This window comes from Anomalospiza imberbis, chromosome 9 (genome assembly GCF_031753505.1).
Source record: "Anomalospiza imberbis isolate Cuckoo-Finch-1a 21T00152 chromosome 9, ASM3175350v1, whole genome shotgun sequence".
NCBI classification, from domain to species: Eukaryota; Metazoa; Chordata; class Aves; order Passeriformes; family Viduidae; genus Anomalospiza; species Anomalospiza imberbis.
This window is the reverse complement of record NC_089689.1, coordinates 28,984,908-29,000,311: the sequence shown is the minus strand read 5'-3', so window position 1 is coordinate 29,000,311 and position 15,404 is coordinate 28,984,908. Positions and strand designations below refer to the sequence as shown.

The 15,404-nt window shown below is 41.8% G+C and overlaps 1 protein-coding gene across 4 annotated transcripts in view; it reads right to left on the bottom strand.

The window, feature by feature from the left end:
* PATJ (PATJ crumbs cell polarity complex component) overlaps positions 1-15,404 on the bottom strand; it is a 137,899-nt gene that overhangs the window by 76,232 nt on the left and 46,263 nt on the right. For all 4 annotated transcript variants that reach the window (XM_068198917.1, XM_068198918.1, XM_068198920.1 and 1 more), the window contains 9 exons: positions 12,788-12,997; positions 11,835-11,954; positions 8,679-9,053; positions 7,401-7,521; positions 6,668-6,824; positions 5,596-5,667; positions 4,561-4,738; positions 3,597-3,707; positions 2,784-2,861 (listed from right to left, as the gene is read on the bottom strand). In XM_068198917.1, the coding sequence (XP_068055018.1) occupies positions 2,784-2,861; positions 3,597-3,707; positions 4,561-4,738; positions 5,596-5,667; positions 6,668-6,824; positions 7,401-7,521; positions 8,679-9,053; positions 11,835-11,954; positions 12,788-12,997 (1,422 nt within the window). The remainder of the gene's footprint in view (positions 1-2,783; positions 2,862-3,596; positions 3,708-4,560; positions 4,739-5,595; positions 5,668-6,667; positions 6,825-7,400; positions 7,522-8,678; positions 9,054-11,834; positions 11,955-12,787; positions 12,998-15,404) is intronic.

Below are 15,404 nucleotides of genomic sequence, written 5' to 3'. Positions count from 1 at the left end.
AAGGGTTAAAAACAAACACTGAGTTACACCCTGTTTCTTATAAGCCTCCATAACAAAACTATCTGGTGCTGATAAACATCAATTTAAAAAAAATATATAAAATAAGAACTCAATCCTCTTAGTCCACAGATGAATATTTAAACATCACAGTCCGTCCGTGTTTTGGCGTAGATTTAATAAAGGTTTTGAATTATATCTCCCAATAAAATTCTATTACCTCACATAAATACAGGCAGCTCCTGTAATGATGCATATAGCGGCGCATGGCAGGAATACAGAGCAGGCTCTGAGGCTGGAGAGGCACTGGCTCAGCTCAGCAATTGGTTTTACAGCTCCAAGGAACTGGGTCCTGCCTTGGTTTGCACCACGACTCCACTAAATGATGCTCAGCTGCATCCCCTGCAAGCCCACAGCTAATAGCAGGATGCACTTTAGAGAGGGAACACCAGGGAGGAGATGCCATTAGAGCACCCAGAATTCCTGTAATTAATTCCTCCTGTGGCTGGGAAATATGACACAACACCCAAACACATCAAGCCCAGGATAATATTTCATTTTTTTCACTGTGAGCAATGAGAGCTGAACCTGCATATTGATTTTTAAATTCTCGAAGTTGAATTTGTGTAGAATGGTGCAAGTAGTCAGCTGCAATATGTGGAAAATTTGGAGAGGCAAAAAATATCTGTCTTCTCATCCATTTAAAAAATGTAACAGGAAAGCACTGCGCTGAGCACAGAACACAATAATAAATGGAATTAATTCCATCCACCAGTAGCAAAAGTGTGTAGTGAGAGCACTTGGAAGCACAACAGCTGTTTTCCAAAAGTATAGAACAGCTAATGGTGCCTCCTACTTTTTTCTTGAAGCCAGCACAGACAGAACTGTGCAAAATCCAGATGATCCAGGAAGCAAGGGAGGACTTGGGTTCTACTTTACTGAGCAGGTAAAGATGGAAAATCTGCAGCCTCACTCTCAGCTGCCTATGACAAATGAGTCACTTTATTATTGCTGTAATTCGGTAATAACTTACGGTCTAAATGTTGACCCTTTGGCTTTTCTAAGACCTTAAACGTTTGTTAGAAAGTCTGTGTGAAATTACACGAGGCACCCAGGCTTACCCAGCAGTTTTCTATGGCTCAGAGGGACAAATATCTCTTATCCCTCCTGTCCCAGTGAAAAGCCAGATGAGAAAATTGTGCCTGGCTACTCCATTGCACCACGTTTTTGTACCAGCACAGAGGCAAAAGCACAGTTCACACAGCCAACCAGCAAAATAATGTCGACATCTGGCTCGTCCACTAATGTTTTAAGTGGTTTTATAGAAATTAAAGTGCTCATTTTGAAACAAACAGATCAATAGAGGAGGATAAACGCCAACAAATCAGAGAAAAATCTCCAGCATTTGAAAAGATACAGGAAAAGGCAGGTTTTCCAGCTGGATGTGGCTGCTTTCAAACCAAACTCTTTTGTGACTGTCTGAAGACTGGACTAGAAATATCACTGATTCCCCATAGGGATGTGGACTAATAATCCACTAATAGCAACTCTTTCCAACTCCGAGACAGCCCCACAGAAGTGCACTACGACTGCTTTGTGAGCCCATGTTCAAAGCCAAAAAGGAGCTACATATTTATGCACTGGAGCTCTTCTATATTCCACCCACCAGTTTATAGCAGCAATAGATGAAAAAGGACTGAAAAAGATTAGGCTCCCTCTTTAACCTCGGAACGCCGCAGAACGCGACACACCGGAGCGCTGGAGATTAAAGGCAGCACGTTGCCAGAGGATGAGAGCTTCTGAGATTAGAAATATAGATAGAAAAAACACAAGAAAAGGGGATTGTAAGTGCTTCATTGGAAGTATTATGCTCTGGCATGAAAGCATGTCTTCAACACCTTTTCTGATAACTGAGCCTCGCTGCTCCTGTCCCTGACAGGATCTGAAAGGAGCGTTACAAAAACTTTTGGAGGTAAAAGGGTCTTCTCAAGTACCCAACAAACACCAAAGGGCTGAGTAGGATCAAATGGAAACTTCATCCTATTTGTAGTTAAACTGCACCAGGCAAAACTTATTGTCTGCATTAATTCTGTCTCTGCTCCTGCTGCTCTCACACCCTCCAAGTACCTGAACTCCACTCCTCAGTCAGGACAAATCCCACAGGAAAACACCAAGGCCATGAGAGTGATACAGCTGAAAACGAAAAATAATTTTTTTCCCTTATTCCCTTATTAACACAAACTCCCTGTTCTCTACCAGAGTTTTTTTTTCTCGTTTGAAGTTGCTGTGAAGTTATTTGGAAGTCAGTGCAGTAACTGCCTCACAATTAGCTGAGCAGCCACAGACCCCTCAGTCATTTCCTCATTCTACACAGCTGTGGGAAATGCAGGAGGCTCTGTGCATTTCATCATCCCATAACGTGATTTCACTGGATTTCAGGCAGCCTCACACTGAGGATATTATTTGTGTACATGTTGCCACTGCTCTGTTTCTGCTGAACAAAGGGAATCGATTTGCCTCCACACGGAGCAAACCAGGTACTTCAGAGAGATGACAGTGAGGAGCTGTGCTAAGTACAGGGTTTCAGCACCCAGCAGACACCCACAGAATAAATGTCAGAATACTTGGCAGGAATTTGGCAAAAAGTCGTAGAATCAAAGATATTTCAACAAAACACTTCAAGTTTAATTTCAGACTTTGGAGGAAGCTTATCACAGAGTTAGAATACATGCTATTATACCATTTGATTTAGTAAAACCTGGGTACAGCACTGAATGGATAAATACCTTATCACTCTTATTTTCTTTGTCTGCATCCTGATCTTTGCTGACTTTGATTCCCTTAGGCTGGGTAGGAGAAACCACCTGAAAACCAATGTAACATTACCCACATTAGGGAGTGGATTTTAGCTGCAAAACAAACAACCAAAATAAATTCCTGACTATAACAAAGCTCCCCAGTGCACTCTGCATTCTGCCCAGTGTAAAAGGGCACTGCAGTGCAGTCTATAAATTACATTCTTTCACTGGATTTACTGAATTACATTCTTACATCAAAAGTTTGGAGTTTCTGTGTGTACTTTAGGCAGGTAGAATTGTATGCTTGCTCTTACTGAGTCTTTGAAAAGTTTCTTGCCTTGGCCTCAAAGATGAGGAGATGCCTCAAATCTTTTTGAAATTAACTTGCTCCCAGGTCACTGTTTCAGGTCCCTCTGGTGACACATTTCACAAGGAGCTGCTGGTGTGAATCTGACTAATTTTAATTACAGCTTTGCTCCTCTGGATAACAGAGTTTATTTCTAGATTATGAAACATGGGCAAATTAAAATGCATAGGGCCAGACTCCTATCATACAGGTGGAAGAGTTGAATTAACACCTAGTCAACAGATTTACATCTACTCCATGTAAATTAGACAAATGAAGTTTCCAATTAGACCAGAGAAGTAATCAATCAATCAATTGGTCTGTAACTGACCAAAAGGATCCATCATCAGACACAAAAATTGATAGAACTGGCTGAAAGGAGTTTAGCCGAGTTTAAAATAAGATGCATGCTATGCATTTACTAAGTTTTGGAATAAAAATAGAAATAAACTTACTTTTGGTACATTAGCCAAGCTCTGGACTACAAACACCACAGGATTTCCTGCATTCTTGATGGCATCTACTGCTTCCTTGTGGGTGGCATTTTGTAGGTCTACCCCAGAAACCTGACAAAAAATGTTTATTTTTATTAGGAACAGAGTCATTACAAGGCATCACACACACTTGCAGGAGATTAGTGTATCTGAGGAAGGCATCAAAACCAGTCAAGAGTAATTATTTGTAAAGTATGTTTCGATGATGGTTTAAAGAAAAGTGCATTACTTGGTATTCATAATGAAAAGATGGCCATATGTTGCCCAAAACAATTCCTCTAGATAAAAACATAAGGATTGAGATTGTCAGAGTGTTACATAACGTTAGATCTAACTCTTTCAGGTTTTACCTGTTTGTAAACTAAACCTGAACAGCACTATCAGCTTGGCACCCCAGATTCTGAAGTACTAATTTGGAGAAAAATGAGGAAAAACATCAACCAGCGGTGAGAGACAGGAATGACATTTTCCCCCACAGCACCTGCCAGAATCAGGGATTTATCCCAAACAGTGGTTATCAGTTAACTACTCTAAATCCACACACACAAAATAACAGCCCATAATTCAGTATGAACACTCTGTGTCCTTGTGTATATTAAATTTATGCTTATAGATATGCTGTAACTTATTCCTCATTTGTACGGGAGGAGGACACTCCCATTTTTTTCACTCCCCCCTCAGACACGAGGACACGTCTTTTCTTAAATACAGAGCAGAAAGTTAAAAGAGCTCCATAGTCAGACCTTAAAAAAAAAAAAAAAAAAAAAAAAAAAGAAACACCACCAGAGGTTTCCTTTGGTTTTCAAAACAAAGTGTTGCCAATACCTCGTGAAGTGGTGGCAGTATTTTGTTCCTCTCTCCACCCAAAGCTGTTTGAGACAATTTTTATTTCTCAGACTAAAAAAGAAGGTTTATCTCCATTTACCTCAAGTATTTTATCTCCAGTTTTTAAAGCCCTTGTTCTTCCTGCTGGGCTGTCTTCCAAAACTTGTTTGATAAAGATCCCTTTAAGTTCTTCTCCATTCTTCAGGCGCTTTATGACAGTTTGTCCACCAACAATGCTGATTCCAAGAGACACATCAGGGTCTCTGAAGATCTCAACACTGAAAAAAATACCTGGTAGTTTCATGAGCTTCAAACAGGTTTTTTTTTTTTTTAACTACAAATGCAAAGCCTTAAATAAATGTAAGCTCCTGGTCTTTCAAGAAGATTTAACAGAGTAAAGGGATAAAGCCAGAAGCCTGAGAATGCTCTCAACAGAGCTGAGTTTTCACCCTGAGCAGATCTCACCCCACAAGAAGAGCAAAATTCTGCTGCCAATCCATGCCCACTGGGCAGAGGCTTTTATTTCAGAGAAAGTCAGATCTTCAAGTAAATACTCATCCTCTTTCAGCTTGAGCAAAGTGTCTGGGAATGGGAAGCCCTGCAAGTGGCACTTTAGACAAATAATGAAGTATTTCATACAACTTTCTGAACACTGACTTCAGTGCATATTCATCAGCTCAAGCAGGAAGTTTCTGATCATATTTTACTTGGGACCATAAAAACAATTCACCTAAAAATGTTAACAATACAACAAGGATGTGGCTAAAAAGGTTGGCTTGGCAATTTGGAATCCTGCCATGGAGGTTTAGCAGGGAACCCGTGGAAAGGGAGACAGCACAGCACTGTGTGCATTGTTCACACCTAATAGTTATTAAATGACCAAGAACTTGTAGGTCATCCACAACCTAAACCAGCCAAGCTCTCCCAAGTCAGCTGTATAAATAGAAGGCAGAATTCTGCTGAACATCTGGTAAAAATTCCCTGTCTTCAGGAAAGCCCAAGGTACACAGGTACCCTAAAGTTATTGGCAGAGGAGGAGAGAAAACAAAAGCAACACCCAAGAAGAACTAATGTGGCTCACAGAAAAAAAGACATGAGTCAAACGGGAAGGAATAATATGATTATATGAACGTACGTCCGTGGTGGTCCCCAGTGGCTGAAGTTTGGAGTTTCTTCTCCTTCCCCTTCTTCTCTCTCGGGCAATTCCCTAATTTGGGGCAGAGGGGAGGGGAGGAATAAAAAATAAAAGAGGCATCACCCATGCCAGGTCACAATTCCTCACATATTTTGTATCTGGCAGCGAGACAGCAACACCTTCTCACACTGCCCAGTTTAAAGCAAATGTACAGAGTCAACAGACCAGACAGGAATTTTTGTATTTAGGTTTAAATGTACTTAAGGAATGCTCCAGAAATAAACATGATGGGCAGACCAAATTTATAAGCTGCTCTGTGATACACAAATCTGCACTGCATTTACTCATTGGAAATGACTATTTAAGCAATTAACATTTACTTTCTGATAAATATGCTGTGATGCTTGGAGAGGGATATAAACATGCCAAAACCAGTAAGCAGATCATGATCCAAGCGGGAGAACAGATCCTGTGTGTTCCACTAAACCCTACAGAACAATCCTCTCACCTTACTGTTGATCTGTTTTCCCTTGGAGAGAGGATTTCAGATGAAATTAGGGGAGTACAGAGGATTGGAATCCTCTGTATCCACTACCTACTGACCCCAAAGTGGTGGGGAAGGACTGGGACAGATAAAGCAAATATCCACAGCAATGCCAGCTCAAGGTTCCTCAGCACCACTGGCAGGACTAAAGTTTCCTGCAGAGGCCCGAGAGCCCTGGCTGAATGCTGCTCTTCCCAAAAGGAAGAACAAAGGGAAGGGAAACCAGGAGGAGGGCTCCTTAAGGAGCCATGAGTAAAGGCTGCATCCCTCTCCTCCAGGCCACCTCCACACTCCCCTCACTGCAGTGCTGGCAGAGCCATTTGCACATCTCTGTCTCAGTATTCAAGGGAGGAAACATGGGAAGTTTTCAGGTTTTAAGCCAAACTCCATCTCCTGTAAAAGCTACAGACCTCTATGTCTGTCTGAGCATTCCACACAGCCTTTCCTCATGATTCAGCTGAGCAAAGCAAGAGGACTGTTAAGATTATTTAATGAATGTCTTTCAAAAACTGAAATCTTCCTCCATACCTGCTTGATGCTGTCCTGGGCTGAGCTAAGGTGGTTACTCTGCCAGATTCCTGGCTCTTGGGAAAAACATAATTCTCCTCTTCCAGTGCTTCCTTTCCAACTGCTTCTGGATCAACAGCAAGCTCAGGTCCTTTGGAGTCACTCTGAAGCTTTGTCCCTGAAAAAAAGAAAGGGGGGCAGATGTGAAAAAAGGGGGAAGATGTGAACTTTTGCTTCCTCTGTCCAGGCATCCACCAATAATTTCACCCTTGGAATTAAATCCTTTATCCCACCAGGTTTCAAATGTGTTCAAGGCCAGGTTGGACAGGGCTTGGAGCTCCTTCCTCCCAGGCAGGGAGTGCCACTTCAGGCAGGTTGATAAATTTATTTCTCTTATCAATCCACCACATCCTAACCATCCATCTGTGGCCATCTGACAAGGAGAAATCTGAGCACAGATCCCAAACCCAGGATATGGGGCAATTTTCTACCACACAGATCACTTGCAAATTTCTGGTTGTGCTGAAGTCACCTCCAGATCCTGTCACTTTGTTTCTGTATTTATTTATCACAGGTCAGACTTGGAGGAGGAAGCAAGATTATAAAGGTGAAACCCATTTAATGCCAGACTGTCCTGAGCCTGCAGAACTCTTGATTTGAATATTTTCTCATTTGAAAGTATTTTTGTTTTGGTTAAAAAAATTGAAATTTCTAAATACGAAATTATGAGATAAAGAGAAAGCTTCTTACAAACCTAAATTCATCTCAGTTTTCACTTCTGACTGGGTAGTTTCAGTATCAAATATGTCTTTTTGGTAGCTGCTGGGAGCTGTGGTTCCAGAAAAGTGTGACCTTACAGCAGCATTCTCTTCACACTTCACAGAGGAGAAAAGAAGTAATTAAAGTTAGAAAGCAATGGTATTAACTCACACAGGGGTATTTGACAGGAACATTAATTTTTACAGCAAACATACACATTTCCTCAGCTACATTCATATTTATTCAGGTACCGATGAAATACTAACTGCTCATTTAAATACTAACTGCTCATTTATGCACAGCATTAAGAAGAGGCATGAGAAATGTTATATGCAGTTGAAATATAAAGCAACTGTATCTTTCTCCTCACCTGCAATTCAGACAAAAACTTCTTTACTCTTGCTCATTTGTTTTTTTGTAAGTAACAAACAAATAAATTTAATATTGTGCACTCTGGTATAAAACTGTCAGTAGAAACTTCATTTTATCTGTTTATACACATACTGCTTAAGGGGACAAGCCAAACAAAACCTGAAATTCTCTGTGGCTGTGATGTCAAATCCTTTTCCACTCCATTTTTTTTTCAAATAAAAGCAAACACACCTCAGAAGTTGGTGCATGGGAGGCTGATAATATCACTTTTTTATTTGGTGAGGGGATGAACAAAGAATCAGAAGGAAAAAATAATTCTCAGTACTTGAGAAAGATGTATAAATAAGAGTTTTGCAATTTAACTGAACCTGCCTCCTCCTACTCCTTAATCCACCACTATCCTTGCCACAATTCCTTTCACCATATAATTTTTTACTCAAATACACAGTCTGGCTGAAGGAACAGATTGGGGTTTAAAAAAAATGAGAAAAAGAGGGAGTTCCTTTCACTGAAGCCTCTGGACTCTCAAATCCATGAAGTGACATCCTGCTCTTACTGACAAGCCCCATATCAGCACGGCTTCAAAAAACAAAAAAAAAAACCCCAAACCCACAAGATTTTGGGTAAAAAGACAAACTCAGGATGCCTGTAAATACACCAACCACATATTTCCCTCTAGCAGGTAAATACGCAGACAATGAGTTACCTAAAAAACCTTCCAAAATGTGCAAAAAGATAGACTGGTGTCTGCTAGCGGTACAGAAGTAAATAAATCAAATTTATAAATTAAATCAATTAAATTCTAGTCATTAAAACCCTAGAGAGTGTCCTGAGGGTTTAGTTTTGGAGTCTGCCCTGACGGATCCGTGCTCAGCACGGAGACCAGCACAGCATTCCTTACCATTTCACCTTTCCTGAATGGATATTCCAGGGACTCTTTGGCACTTAGGCTAACACTGGATCTTAAATCTCGTACTTCAGCAGCCTCCAGCTGCTTTGCCCATCGTTCTGTAGCCAGGTTCCTGTCTGAAGCTGCCTTCTCTCCACCTGGTGCATCATCACCTTTCAGGAAGTCGGAATCCTCCTCATACTCCTCATCCACCAACATTTCCCGTTCCTCCTCCACGTCCTCTGCTCTGGCTTTCAGAAACTCACACATCTCCCAGGACTCCTTCCCACACTCATCATCCTTCTGAGAGAGCTGAAATGACCTTCCCAAGTCCAAATGGGGCTCATCAACGAGTTCTTCTTTAAAAGGTACCTCGTCTCTGAAACCCTGCAAAGACCATGACAGGAACACAGATTTTACCCCATGTTTCCACCCCACTCTTTTAAAGCTATGCTTCGTTTTTTGCCCACATTAAAATTACATCCTGATTTTTAAAGTGAAAATCTTCTACCTTATGCATTTTCTAAAAGAAAATAGACTCTCTGACTTATGATTTTAACACCAAAAGTAGACACTGCAATTTTTTTTTTCAACATATAAAGAAATTTACAGCTTAGATGCTGCTGCAGCCATTTGGAAAAACCAATCTGGACTGAAGTTAGGGAAAGAAATTGTTAATTAACACTAAAACAGCCATAGGAAAAAGTACATATAAATCTAGTTAAAGTATCTCTGTGCTTCACACATATCTGCCGTTGCTTTATGAATGCATGAACATTTCTTAAAATGCTATCAGCTAAATAAACAGCCCAAGAGTTTGCTGTGGAACTGTGTCAGCAACTTAAAAACCCCCCAATAAACCCCAAATAAAAGCCATACTTGCTTGTCCCTACCTTGGATACTCCATTCAACTTTTAACCTGGGGCAGAGGGAAAATGGAAGACCCACAAACCCCAAAAAAATAAAAAGTATATAAATGACTGTTCATTACTTTCCTGTTTTAAGGAGAACAGCGCTCAAACCACAGAGCAACAAACCAAAAAAAAAAAAAACCAACAAAACCAAGGGAAAAGGTATTAAAACCCACTCTGAAAGATGTCACTCAGCAGCTCTTTTTCTGGGATTTGTCACGTGCTCCCCCAACTTCCAGCAACTCCTGCTTCTCCCAGATGGAATGGGGTGCTGTTCACTGGCTCAGTGAGGCTGCACAGGCAGCTGGCATCTTATGCCCTGCACTTATCCCAGAACTTTTGCCACACACTGAGAGCTTTCCCCTTTTTTTTTCTTCAGGCCACCAAGTCTCTGTGGCCCAAAGAACCCCCAAACCCAAGTTCAACACCCCGAGCCCCCAGACTCCAAAACCAACGGGCAGATTCAGGGCTCCTTCCTCCAAATGTTTTTGTTTCTGCTTCCTGCCCCTTCCCAGACTCCCCACGGCACTGCACCACTTCTGACCTTCGGTGTCAGGATCCTGTTTTGTTACACTTGTACAAATACAGAAGGAAAGCCCCCAGACACTGCCAAGATGTTTGTGTAATTCAAGTGAGAGGCAGGAGAGAAAACAGCAGAGAGGCAGGAGCATAAGGAAACAATGCAGCCAATGGCTGGCACAAGAGTAGAACACCAGCAACCCAGAAATCAGCCCATTTTATTAATTCAACTAGCATTAAATGTCCCTTTAATCCATTTGATCTGTGTACCTCGATCTCACAAAGCACCCAGGCTGAAGAGATCCTAATTCTCTCCATTTTCACTTCATGTCCCTTGGCTCCTGCAGTGTCCTTCTCCCAACACCTCCCCAAGTCCAGGGCACATAAATCAGCTTTCTCTACCCAGAACCACACAGGGTTTGTGTCCCTGACCCAGCAGTTTGCTCTGCATCCTCCCTGACTGCTGCACTGCAGCACCAGACACCACCAACACACAGGGAATGCTGCAAACACGACACTGAAGCAAATAAAATCCTCAAATTCCATCATTCTGGGGTTGACATTCTGGCTGTCCGTGTCTCAGAGTGAGAGCCAGCAGAACATACCACTCCTGGCTACCTGTGTGAGCAGGTAAGATAATAAAAAATAATTTTAGCTACTACCAAAGCTGTCACACATGAGGGGAAACAAAATGCAAGTAAACTCCCCTGAGGGTGTTTTGTCCAGATTGATCGTTCCAGTTTCAGAACTTTAAATAAAATATTTTCTTTAAAACTACTTAATGACATTGGTTTTATTTAGGAAGTAGAAAACCAATCTGAGCTGGCAGAGGATAAATTTTCTGCAATCCCTCCCATGCCCCCAGAAAACAACAAATGCCATTTTACATTGCGAAAATCAGTAAATATAATTTATCATCATCCAGGCTAATTTCTTCACAGTATACCCACATCTACCCTATAGCACTTCTCCTTTTGGTGCTTCTAATCTACCATTTCAGCATTAAAAACAGGTTTGCATCCAGAGACAGGTATACGTGTTCAGCTACAAGAAAATCTGGAATCTATTCTTCTTCCTGTGTTGCAGTTCTGCATGATCCTTTATGTGTTGTATTTTCTGGTATAAAAAGAATACATTTACCAGCATGAATTTTGCAAAGCACTTGAGAACAGATGAAAGTTACAAGATATCCACATCTCTCCAGCTCTGCACTGGTGAGAACTGCAATATTATTGCCTAGTACTCTGGTATCTGAGTTTCTCACTATCTTTAATGCCACATCCTCCCACAATAAACAGAATTATTTCTCAGATAGTAAGGATGAGGAGAGTTGAGGCAGGAGTAAAGAGAACATTAGAAGGCTATGAAGAAGAAAGCAATTCAAGAGTGCCTTACACTCTGAACTACTTTTTTGTTTTGCTTCATGATAATTAAAAGCATTCTGCTTCCATATTTTACTGTCTGTGCAAAGCTGAGCCCACCACTTCTGATTATAATAACAACACAGCATTCCTATTTCATATCCAAGGTAACCCAAGGTATTTTAATGACATAATAAATTTGATAAGGCAGTCTGGGAGCTGCATTGGTAAGTGCTCCCAATGCACTTGGCACAGTTTGCTGATAGAGGGAATCCAATACTTTCGGTCTTATCTGAAAAATACACTGTAGTTTTTACTTTTAAACATCATTTCCTGTCTGTATAAACTGGAGTTTAACCAAAAAAGTAACCAAATACCTGTGGTGCTTCAAGTATTACTGAGAAATTTGTGTTATCTATTGGTTCTGGAGACCCAGGGCCGCTTTTGATGCTGTTGTTATCCACACCGTGCATTTTCTCCTCCTCTCTGCTTTCTCCCTAAGAAAGGTAATGCAAACAATGAGTCAGGAAAACAACAACAACAAAAAAAAATCCCACATCTTTCGAAAAATTAAAAGGGAGAAGGAGAACCAGCCAATGGAAAAGAATTACAAAAACAGAAAGTCAAAAATGGAGAAGTCAACAGCTTTTACTCTTTGAACATATTGGTTCAGATGCACTAAGACCTAAAGAGATGTGTAGGAGGGGAAGACAAATACAAGGTTATGAGAAATGGAATACCAATTTTCAGAAAAGGAAATAATATATTTAACAGCTTTCCTACACTCCTATTTCACAACTCCTCTACCACTTAGAATTACAAGCACTTTCTGTTAACTGGGGCTTTAATTAATTTTGCCTGCGTGCCCTTGATGAACAATACTGCAGCATTCCCCACTAAACTACTGTTCCAAAGCCTTGATTCCAGAAAAGGGAAATTCTGCTTGAATTTACAGCCTTGACTTCAAACAGAGTAGCTTTCTTTGATGTCAATGGAGCTCAAGCAAGCACTCAGCAGTGTCTGAGAGAGAAATGGGCTCCAGCACACGTTTAACTGGGTTGCTGAAGTGCTGGAACCTTTGCACAGCACACATGGGTCTGCCCAGGCACATCTCCCAGCTCCACATGGATGTTCTTGAAGGAGGAACTTGAGGATGCTGGTTTTGGACACTGAGCTGCCCATTTGCCAGGACTTTTGGCCCTCTCAAGGCACAGCAGCTCAGCTGTTTCGCAAATGCACACATGCCCTACGCTGAATTCTCCCCACAAACCCCATCTACAAACGCCATGGGATGAAGTAAGGAAAAAAAAAAATTAAAATCAGTTCTTACCACTAAAGGCTTGCAGATTCCAAGGGAAACTGTACCTGGGGGCACAGATTTCAGCACTTCCACTGCCTCTGCCAAGGTGGCACCATCCAAGTGCTTCTCATTGACGAACACCAAGCGGTCGCCCGGCAAAATCTGCCCCCCGCGCTCGGCCACGCCACCGGCCACCAGGGAGCTGATCACAATGGCTGTCCCTGCTGGATCCAAGGGATCCTGGGGGGGGAAATAACAAAACACACCCCCAGGTGAAGGCCTTGAAAGATGATGTTTGTTTGGAGTGCGTAAGGAGCGCTCAAGCACGTTCATCCTCTAACGCCACGGGACTGAAGCCCGCTGAGACATTCAAAAAGTGCTGTCTGCTAACGCTGCCAAGGCCTAGAGTGTGCAAAAAGGAAGGTATTCCATCACTTGCCCAATCCATTAAGAAATGTTAAGATCTGAAAGGTGACCGATAGCCTGCCTGCCCTCTCGTTACACACACAGACACAGCCAGGCCAAGCTGCAAATAGAACAACAACACTGGCAGCCTTCCACCAGCCTCCATCCAGCCTGGGACGGGCTAATGCCACAGAAAATAACCACTCTGCACGTCACCCGAGGGCTTCAGAGCAGCAGAAACGATGGCAAAAGGAACCACTGCAATGTCAGGAATTTAATTCAAAATATTAAGTTCAAACGGAACCCCCAAATATTGAAGAAATAGCAGCTGATGCGGGGTGTGTTACTGCAGCGTTTCTGCTCTGCCAACTCCATGTGACAACTTAGAAGTGACATTTTCTCCACCTTAACAGGAGACGGCCACTGAAGAGTAACTAAGATTATTACTGAAGGAACACTGTAGTGGTGGATACAGAGAGTGTCAAGCACAAAATATTAGACACATTGTAAACTGGTGCAGAGATATCCACTTCACTTAATATTTTATCCTGTATTAGCCTTTGCTTTTTGTCCTGTACCATTTCTATCATGCCTTCACTTATTTAAAAAAATATCCTCAATCCAATAAAATTATAAATTATTACATACTGGTAGAAAGATATTAAGAAAAACATATGGGGTTTTAATTTTCTTATATATTTTTTGTTTCCTCGTTTGTTTTTTTAAGATTGCAATTACAGCCTTTCTCCCCCTTGCTAAAGGCTCGTAAAGTTCAGGAATGCTCCTTGCATGCCCTGGGTCTCTAAATGCACAACCATGGACTGTTTTTCCCTTAGGACTTGCATCTCATTTGGGGCATGGGAGGGATAAAAAAAGGGGCAAAATTCAAATCACAAAGACCACCGTGAATTCAGCACCTCAGTGTTAATTTGAAAACAGGAATGCTTTTTAAGCTCTTTATTTTTATATGACTATACACTGCTTTCCAAGGGCACATGTTTTTTAAGGTATGTGCAAACATATGAGGCAATGCCTGTAATATCTGTAAAAGGCTGAAATTAGAGAAGTGAAATTAGAGTTCAGCAGGAAGAGCCACGCCGGGGCTGGATTCAAGTAAATAAAGATTACCAACAATTCTCTCCTGTTCTTCTGCTCGATCCTGCCCTTTCACAATGTTATAATTTTACAGTTTATCCGCAGTGCACACAAGATGTTTCCTCCTGAGTGTCATGTCCTGGCAGCCAAGCCCAGCAGGCTCCCTGTGTTTGCCTCCTGTGCCAAGGTGCTCGTGCTGCCCGAGTTTGTCTGTGCCCAAACCTGCTGCACCTGGTGCTGAGGGAGGATTTCCCTGAGCTCCCAACAGCATCCCCTCAGGAGATTTCCAGGAGTGAACCAAAGCCCAGCAAGTTCAGAAGAGGAATCCTAAGGGATTCCAAAATGTGAAGGCAAAAAAAAGAGCTTTAAGTGTTGGATGTAGAAAACTGAAGTTACTGCTGCCCTTTGTTCTTGCCAGCAAACCCCAACAACCCTGGAACCAGCACAGACTTCTAAATTGGTTTTAATCTGGGGGTTTGCTCCATTGCAAATCAGAAATAACCTTCTGGACATCTCTGCAGACCCAGGATCCAGACAGCCCCTTCCCAGCAAGCAAGGCAGTGCTCACATCAGGGAGGCTTTGCTGGAGAACTAAACCAGCAAGTTTTCCTATCATGGGCTCATCTTGCCGTGGCCAGGGAGGTTTATGCTGGTTCCCTGAATGGGTGAATGCTCTCTCAGCAAAACAACACCTTTGCTGACACAATAGCTTTTATAATATGACTTTTGCTGGCTTAGCTATATTGATAAAAAATGAACGAAACAAACCCAGCACTCACTCTCATCCATGTAGATAAGCTGACAAAATTCTGTGAGTGAAGGACTGGCCTAATAATTTTGGTGCTGGCTGAACCAGGTTCAAACCCCTGCTCTGTCTGATCTAAATCAGTTCTTTTCTGGGTTCTGGATCAGAACCACTTAAGCAGGACATGGGAACCTCACCATCAGCTGCTTCTATGCAGGGTCAGTGGCCTAACTACCACATCTCTGATGAGAAGCAGTCCTGTTTCAACTCACCACTGAAATAAAAACAGTTTTGCTCAATAAATCATCATGTTTTGGTACGAGATAATTTAGCTGAAAGAAGTATTCCAAAAGGAAGAGAGATCCTGCAAAAAAGCAGCTCTAGGCAGAGAAGTTTTGAGGA